The sequence below is a fragment of the Pan troglodytes genome, chromosome 7, assembly GCF_028858775.2.
Source record: "Pan troglodytes isolate AG18354 chromosome 7, NHGRI_mPanTro3-v2.0_pri, whole genome shotgun sequence".
NCBI lineage: Eukaryota > Metazoa > Chordata > Mammalia > Primates > Hominidae > Pan > Pan troglodytes.
The window spans coordinates 104,914,714-104,923,103 of record NC_072405.2 but is presented as its reverse complement, the minus strand read 5'-3'; the positions used below and the strand labels follow the sequence as shown (position 1 = coordinate 104,923,103).

At 41.0% G+C, this 8,390-nt stretch overlaps 1 protein-coding gene across 7 annotated transcripts in view; it reads right to left on the bottom strand.

Annotated features, from left to right (window-relative positions):
- Positions 1 to 2,636: 2,636 nt before the first annotated feature.
- The window catches only part of ESRP1 (epithelial splicing regulatory protein 1), a 66,571-nt gene continuing 60,817 nt past the window's right edge, over positions 2,637 to 8,390 (bottom strand). For all 7 annotated transcript variants that reach the window (XM_063817331.1, XM_009455672.5, XM_063817328.1 and 4 more), the window contains one exon: positions 2,637 to 4,172. Coding sequence is in view for 4 of the 7 variants with exons in the window: in XM_001143826.8 (XP_001143826.1) it covers positions 4,152 to 4,172 (21 nt within the window). In the remaining 3 variants the exon portion in view is untranslated. The remainder of the gene's footprint in view (positions 4,173 to 8,390) is intronic.

Genomic DNA, 8,390 nt, shown 5'->3' with positions numbered 1-8,390 from the left:
CGAAGTGTTGGGATTACAGGCATGAGCCACTGCCTGTGTGGATGTTTGTCCCTTCCAGATGTCACGTTGAAAGGTGATTCCCAATGTTGGAGGTAGGGCCTGGTGGGGGGTGATTGGATCATGGGAGCAGATGCCTCCTGAATGATTTAGTACCATCCCCTTGGTGATAAGTGAGTTCTCAGTTCATTTGAGATCTTGTTAAGAGTCTGGGGCTGGGCAAGATGGCTCATGTCTGTAATCCCAGCACTTTCAGAGGCTGAAGTGGGAAGATCGCTGGAACTCAGAAGTTCAAGACCAGCCTGAGAAACATGGCAAAACCCGATCTCTTAAAAAAAAAAAAAAAAACGGCCGGGCGCGGTGGCTCACGCCTGTAATCCCAGCACTTTGAGAGGCTGAGGCGGGTGGATCACCTGAGGTCGGGAGTTTGAGACCAGCCTGACCAACATGGAGAAACCCCATCTCTACTAAAAATACAAAAAAAAAAAAAAAAAAAAAAAAATTAGCCAGGCGTGGTGGCTCATGCCTGTAATTCCAGGTACTTGGGAGGCTGAGGCAGGAGAATCGCTTGAACCCAGGAGGCGGAGGTTGCGGTGAGCCGAGATTGTGCCATTGCACTCCAGCCTGGGCAACGAGTGAAACTCCTTCTCTAAATAAATAAATAAATAAATAAATAAATAAATAAATAAAGCTGGGATGGTGGCACTTGCTTGTAGTCTCCCAGCTACTTGGGATGCTGGGGTGGGAGAATCATCTCAGCCTGGGAAATTGAGGCTACAGTGAGCCATGATTGCGCCACTGCACTTTTGCCTGGGCAACAGAGCAACCCTTTCTAAAACAGACAAAACAAAACAAAACAAAAGGAATGCTACATAAAAGCTACCATGGCAAAACTGGATGAGTCTGTAATGTTACCCAACATGCTGTTGGCATTGTTGTAAACAAGGATAAGATTCTTGCCAATAGAATCAGTGTGTGTATTGAGCATATTAACCACTCTAAGAGCTGAGATAGCCTCCCGAAATGCATGAAGGAAAATGATCAGAAAAGGAAGCCAAAGAGAAAGGTACCTGGGTTCAACTGAAGCACTAGCCCACTCCACCCAGAGCAGCACACTGTGTGAGAACCAATGGAAAAAAGCCTGGGCTCCTGGAATCTATGAATTCATGGCATTATAGTAACAGATGTAAAAAAGTGGGACGTCCACCGGGCGCGGTGGCTCACGCCTGTAATCCCAGTACTTTGGGAGGCCGAGGCGGGCGGATCACAAGGTCAGGAGATCAAGACCATCCTGGCTAACATGGTGAAACCCCATCTCTACTAAAAATACAAAAAATTAGCCCGGCGTGGTGGCGGCTGCCTGTAGTCCCAGCTACTCGGAGGCTGAGGCAGGAGAATGGCATGAACCTGGGAGGCGAGCATGCAGTGAGCTGAGACCACACCACTGCACTCCAGCCTGGGCGACAGAGCAAGACTCCATCTCAAAAAAAAAAAAAAAAAAAAAAAAGTACATGGATGTTCATTCTGTCTACTTTTGTTTTCCTCGACAGCTGGAGAATGCAGGGAGAGGAAGACTATACACATAAGAGGTGGAACTTTAAGGTTCTTCCACATATCCCAGTCCTCTTTTCCCTCATTCTTCCATCCTTCCTCATCACCCTTACTCCACTTCCTTCTGCCAATTTTCTTTTCTGCATGAAGAGAGCAGCTGTACCAGGTGCTGTACCAAGATGAATAACACTAGCTTTGCTCAGGCAAATTTGATTCTACTTAAGGTAGGTAACAGCCTGAAAAACATGAAATGCCTACCAGAGATATTAGAGCAAGGAAAACTTGGGTGAGGACTCCAGCTTATCTAGAGAACTTTACCATATGTGATGGCAAAGACCAAAAGTATTAATATAAAATGGCTTCATTCTTATAAGGTGATGTTGGCAAGGACTAGGGCTGAAAGACTTTCCTGGGTTAACTAAGCTACACTCAATGAATGCTTATGAAGAACATACTGGGTGAACAGAAGTATAGACATTTGATGTAAATGTTATGAAGTAAAAAGAAAAAAAGTGCTAGACATTGAGGGAAATAAAGGTACAGCATAATCCCTGCCCTTGGGGTTATAATCTAATTTCAGAACTGCAACACACTAACAACAGAGTTTGCATGTCAAGTGATACTGATAATACATGTTGCTATAAAATGTTAGAAATTTTTTTTTGAGATGGAGTCTTGCTGTATCACCCAGGCCAGAGTGCAGTGGCATGATCTCGGCTCACTGCAACCTCTGCCTCCCGGGTTCAAGCGATTCTCCTGTCTCAGCCTCCCAAGTAGCTCGGACTACAGGCACCTACCACCGCACCCGGCTAATTTTTGTAGTTTTAGTAGAGATGGGGTTTCATCATCTTTGGCCAGGCTGGTCTTGAACTCCTGACCTCGTGATCCACCCGCCTCGGCCTCCCAAAGTGCTAGGATTACAGGCGTGAGCCACCATGCCAGGCCATCTTGAGTAGATTTATCACTGGTAGCTTTTATACATAAGTTTAGAGAAAAACCCTACCACCATCTTAGGAAGAGATGGCTTATCTATGTACTTCCATCAGTACAATTCTTCTAATAACAACAACAACAAAAAATCGCAAACATTGAGATTAAACAGGCAAGTTTTATTATCAAATGTTAACTCTACAAAAATTCAGTAGTATTGTAGTAAGCATTACTGCCTATCTTAAAGTCTTTCAGAGCTTTGGGCAGCTTTGGGCATCTTAAGGCATCAAGTATACAGAAATTTCTTTTCGATCTTAAGTGCCAGTTATCACCAATTTTCACACAAACCTTTTTTTTTCTTCCTATTGCAGTTAAAGGGCCATTGCCAGTCAGATGAAGAAGGAAATGTTTGCTTCTCCCTTTAAGGTGTTAAAGTAATGCACAGAAAATAAAAATAGCAGCCACATAAATCTGCACAGCATTGCATTCAAGCAAAGGACAATATGAGTAACTTAGAGAAATATCCACATTCAATGCACTTAATGAAATCCTGTTTTCTTTGGAGTTACATGAGGCAGCAGTACTAGCTAGTGTCTAATATTGCACTTTTATAGCATAAACACAGCTAAACATAGTGTTAAACACCGACAGCATCAGTACCTGTTCTAACTGCATCAGTGTTTACCTCTCAGTCTAGCATGCTGACTATAGTCCTATGCTTTAAAAGGTTATAATTATTTGACAGTTAAGGCATTAGAGGAAAAAGGTTTAAGGCTATCATAATATATATAAGCATTCACTTCTGTTCAGTTAGTGTATTGTTTTCTAGAATACACTGTTCAAATTGTCTCACTTCTGGGATATTAAAAGCTATGGAATTTCTCTTATTAAAGTCCAAACCATCAATAATGAAAAAAGTACAATATAAAATAATACATATGAAGCCACAATATTCAATTACAGTTCAAACTAGAAATTACTAACTACATGTAGCTGCTTCATTTTTCGTTTTGCATTTTGGCCCCTAATTCATTATTTACAACTGATACCTGCTGAGAAAAAGATCCAAACTTTTAAACTTTGTATGTTTTGTGGAGGGTGCACAATTTCTTCTAATTTATCTTCAGGTGTTTTAAAATTTAATTTGTTTTTAATCATAACATATCATCATGGCCAAGAGACTGGGAAAATAACAATTTTATTCTTTCTCCTAAGATTGTGATTTTATTATTCCAAGACCTTATGCTTGAATTACTTAGCAAGAAGGCATGATTATGCAGAAGACAGGGAAATGAAAAGAGCGGGAATATACAAAAATGAAGCTTCCTTAACAAGAGTTCATGGTGGAGATGGTAGACACTGGTGGAGTTTTTATCCAAGACTTAAAACTTAGGAAACACCTATGATGCCACTTTAACTGGAAGTAATGGAGACATCTGATTCCAAATTCACATTTTAAATGCCTATTTGCAATCAGCAAAGAGCCAGGTATGCTGCATGCTGCTTGCTGTAAGTTACGATTTGGCTTCACTGGCTCAAATTTTTTCACTCCACCAAAAGATAAGGCACAGGCCCGTTTGTCCAATCAAGTTTGCTGAAAATACTGCAGCCTGAGTGTAGACAAACTTCCCCTGAATTTGCTAGAAGTTTTCTTCTGTCTGGCGGTTTCAAGATCACCATACATCTTTCAAACACTGAAAAAAAAAAAAAAAAGTGAATAAAAGGAAATGTTATAGTCTCTAAATGTCATTCTCAGCAGCCACAAAAATGATTTCAAATTCCACAAGGACTTTGTGGAAAAAAAGCCTTAAGATGGTCCAAGTTATTATTTCACACAGACATAGTTGGCATTTACATGGCAAGGGCTTTGGGAGTACAGCACTAGCCAAGGAAGTTTCCATGGTTTACACAGTAGTTGGCGTTCTGCACCACTCCTACCCTTTGTAGTATCATGTGTTTAGTTTAACATGTATGGTTTCCGACTCTCTGCTCAGCTCAGCTCCTTTCTGGAGAGACTATTTCATTCATTCCTTAGAGGTTCAATATCATTACCAAAATAAACAAAACCATTTAGACAAAATTTTAAAGTTAAATTCTAGTATAAGAAATTCCAAATAATTTCTAAGACACTTAATAAGAAGCAATAAGGGGCCGGGCATGGTGGCTCATGCCTGTAATCCCAGCACTTTGGGAGGCCGAGGCAGGCAGATCACATGAAATCAGGAGTCTGAGATCAGCCTGGCCAACATGGTGAAACCCCATCTCCACTAAAAATACAAAAATTAGCTGGGCGTAGTGGTGCGTGCCTATATTCCCAGCTACTTGGGAGGCTGAGGCAGGAGAATTGCTTTAACCTGGGAGGTGGAGGTTACAGTGAGCCAAGGTCATGCCATTGCACTCCAGCCTGGGCAACAGAGGGAGACTCTGTCTCAAAAAAAAAAAAAAAAAAAAAAAAAAAAAAAAAAAAGCAATAAGGCATGACATAACAGCAAACATATGGGCTCTATATGCCTGTGACTAGTTGATGATTAGCACCTTTATATGGATCATGGATAAATTTATTTCATCCCCACATACGACCTTTTAGATTACCTTGTTATCCCCATTTTAGAGAAGGAAAAACTGAAGCACAGAATGATTAAGTTAGTAATGGGCAGATGCAGGATTTAAACTAATACAGATTGGTCCCACTATGTTATTTTACTTATATTCCATACAACCTTAAAATAAGAACTTTTAGTAGGCATTATATACTGTTTTGAAACAGGGTCTAGCTCCATCACCCAGGATGGAGTATGGAGTGATATGATCCAATCATAGCTCACTGCAGTTTTTTTTTTTTTTTTTTTTTTTTTTTCAAAGAGATGGTGCCTTGCATTGTCACCCAGGCTGGAGTACAGTGGTGAGATCAGAGCTCGTTGCTGCCCCAAATTCCTGGGCTCAAGGTATCCTCCACCTCGGCCTCCTGAACAGCTGGGACTACAGGCACACCACTATATCCAGCTAATTTTCAAATTGTTTGTAAAGACAGATTCTCACCATCCTGACCAGTCTGGTCTCAAACTCCAGGCCTCGAGCAATCCTCCTGCCTTGACCTCTCAAAGTGCTGAGATTACAGGTGTGAGTCACAACACCTGGCCCTAGGCTAAATAAAAGATATATATATATATTTTAGAGATGGGGTCTCCCTATGTTGTCCAGGCTAGTCTCAAACTCAGCCTCAAGTGTTCCTCTTGCGTGGCATTCTAAAGTACTGTAAAGTGCTGAGATTACATGTGTGAGCCACCACACATGGCCATTATGCATACTTTGACATGTAAATGAAAAACAGGAATGTTTTAGACTTCAGTCTTATTTCATATGGCCAGTATGAAATGTCTAATGGAGTTTTACTGCTTAACAATGAAACTGAAGACTCCTAACTGCTAGCAAAAAAAAAAGTCTCAGAAGCACATGAAGATTAATTTATTTGAAGATTAAATCTGCCTTAATAACACAGATTCTACAAATGGTACAAATCTAATATCAGGTATTTAAAAAACACGGAAATACTGGTTAGGATGCATCTTTTAAATGTGGTTTCCAAAGTGACCACAATTTGGCACTCAGTTTAAAATACCACATGCTGAAAGGCTTCTCCTTTGACACTAAATTCAGATAAGAAAATCAATGACCCAACACTATTGATCAGTATCTATTTTACCCCTCTTTTGGCAGTAGCACCTGAATTGAAAACAACTGCCCCATCACCTAATCTCAAGCCCCTAAGAGGCAGTTTTACCACTGAGCCAAACAAGGGGCCCAGGCATGGCCAGTTAGAGCCCTGCATATCCCAGGTCATTGTGGTTTTAGGATGAACGTAAGCCAGGCCAGTGAAGGCCAAGTGTTGCTAGGGGTATCTCAGTGAGTTTGGATGAGCAAACCCTTGGATCCAGCTACATCAGTCAACCCTGGGACTGCCAGTTATTAGAGTCAATGAGTACCAACTTCTTCATTCCTATCACATTTATACTAGGAAATAGCATCTTTGTAGATGCTGAAAATTAAGCCTTCATATTCTGATAAAATGTGGAAATGCCAGGAAAAGTTAAAGTTAAACGTTTAGCCTTCTCGAACCGCTTTTTAATGCCAGTGGAGTTTGACTGTGTAACAATGAAACTGAGGCCAGGAGCGGTGGTTTATGCCTGTAATCCCAGCACTTTGGGAAGGTGAGGCAGGCAGATCATGAGGTCGAGATGGAGACCATCCTGGCCAACATGGTGAAACCCTGTCTCTACTAAAAATAATAAATAAGCTGGGAGTAGCGGTGTGTGCTTGTAGTCCCAGCTACTCGGGAGGCTGAGGCAGGAGAATCGCTTGAACCCGGGGGGTGGAGGTTGCAGTGAGCCGAGATTGCGCCACTGTACTTCAGCCTGGTGATAGAGCAAGACTCTGTCTCAACAACAACAACAACAAAAAGAAACTGCAGACTCCTAACTGCTAGCAAAAAAAAAAAAAAACAATCAATCTCAGAAGGAGATAGAGAAAATGTTTCCTCTTCCCGTTTAGCTATAGCAAACAAAGTTGAGAATTACAACTGCAGACGTTTACAAATCTTATTTCCCTTTCAAATAAGATCTGTGTTAAAACATGTTTTTATTTTGTAATACACTGTCATTAAAGTATTACATACAAAGAAGTCTTTAAAGATATCTGGATTTCACCACTGGTGCTATATGCTACAGAATGAACCTATAATCCCTTAAAAACCCTGCAATTCTACAGCCAGGCATGGTGGAGAACACCTATAATCTCAGCTACCAGGGAGGCTAAGGTAAAAGGCTCACTTGAAGGCTGGGCGTAGCGGCTCACACCTGTAATCCCAGCACTTTGGGAGGCCGAGGCAGGCGGATCACGAGGTCAGGAGATTGAGACCATCCTGGCTAACATGGTGAAACCCCATCTCTACTAAAAATACAAAAAATTAGCTAGGCATGGTGGTGGGCGCCTGTAGTTCCAGCTACTCAGGAAACTATAAGTACTTCCTATGTGTTTTTACTGTTATTCTGGACTCAGATTATCTAAATGGAAAAAATAAGATCTTATAAAAAGTTTGTTCTTTTTAATCATCTTACACAAGAACTTGCAACATCAAGTTACAAAATGATCAAATACAGTTTTTATATATTTTCATGTAATTAACTGGTAACCGTCCAGACAGAGGTAAATACTGTGTTATTTTTGCGTAAAATTTCTCAGTAGGAATTTCTCGTTATTTAGAAAGTTTATGTAATCTGAACTCTTTAGAACAGATCCTATGGAAGGCCTAGAAAACACACCTATCAAAAAAGCAAAGCCCTGTTGCTTAAGGCTGACAGTCCAATAACAAAAAGGGGAAAGATAACACTGATCTAAGTACTACACTCCAGCCTGGGTGACAGAGTGAGAGTCCATCTCAGAAAAACACAAAAAAACCCCTATGTCCCTATGATTATTATAATCATAACAGCAAAAGTTATGTATTAATATAAAACTTTAGTTTGTAAAACTTGTTTTCATTCATTAATTCTCACTCTGTCGTCCAGGCTGGAGGGCAGTGGCACGATGACAGCTCACCGCAACCTCAACCTCCTGGACTCAAGCCATCCTTCCACCTCAGCCTCCCGAGTAACTTGGACTACAGGCGTGCATGACAACACCTGGCTATCTTTTAATTTTTTGTAGAGACGAGGTCTCACCACATCACCCAGGCTATTCTTGAACTTCCAGGCTCAAGCAATCTTCCATGCACAGGCATAAGCTACCATGTACAAGCCAAAATATCATTAATAGATTTAAATTTGGGGGCTGACATTGCCTTCGAGACCTAACAGATACGAAACTTGGAACTTGGCCAGGCACAGTGGTTCATGCCTGTATCCCAGCACTTTGGA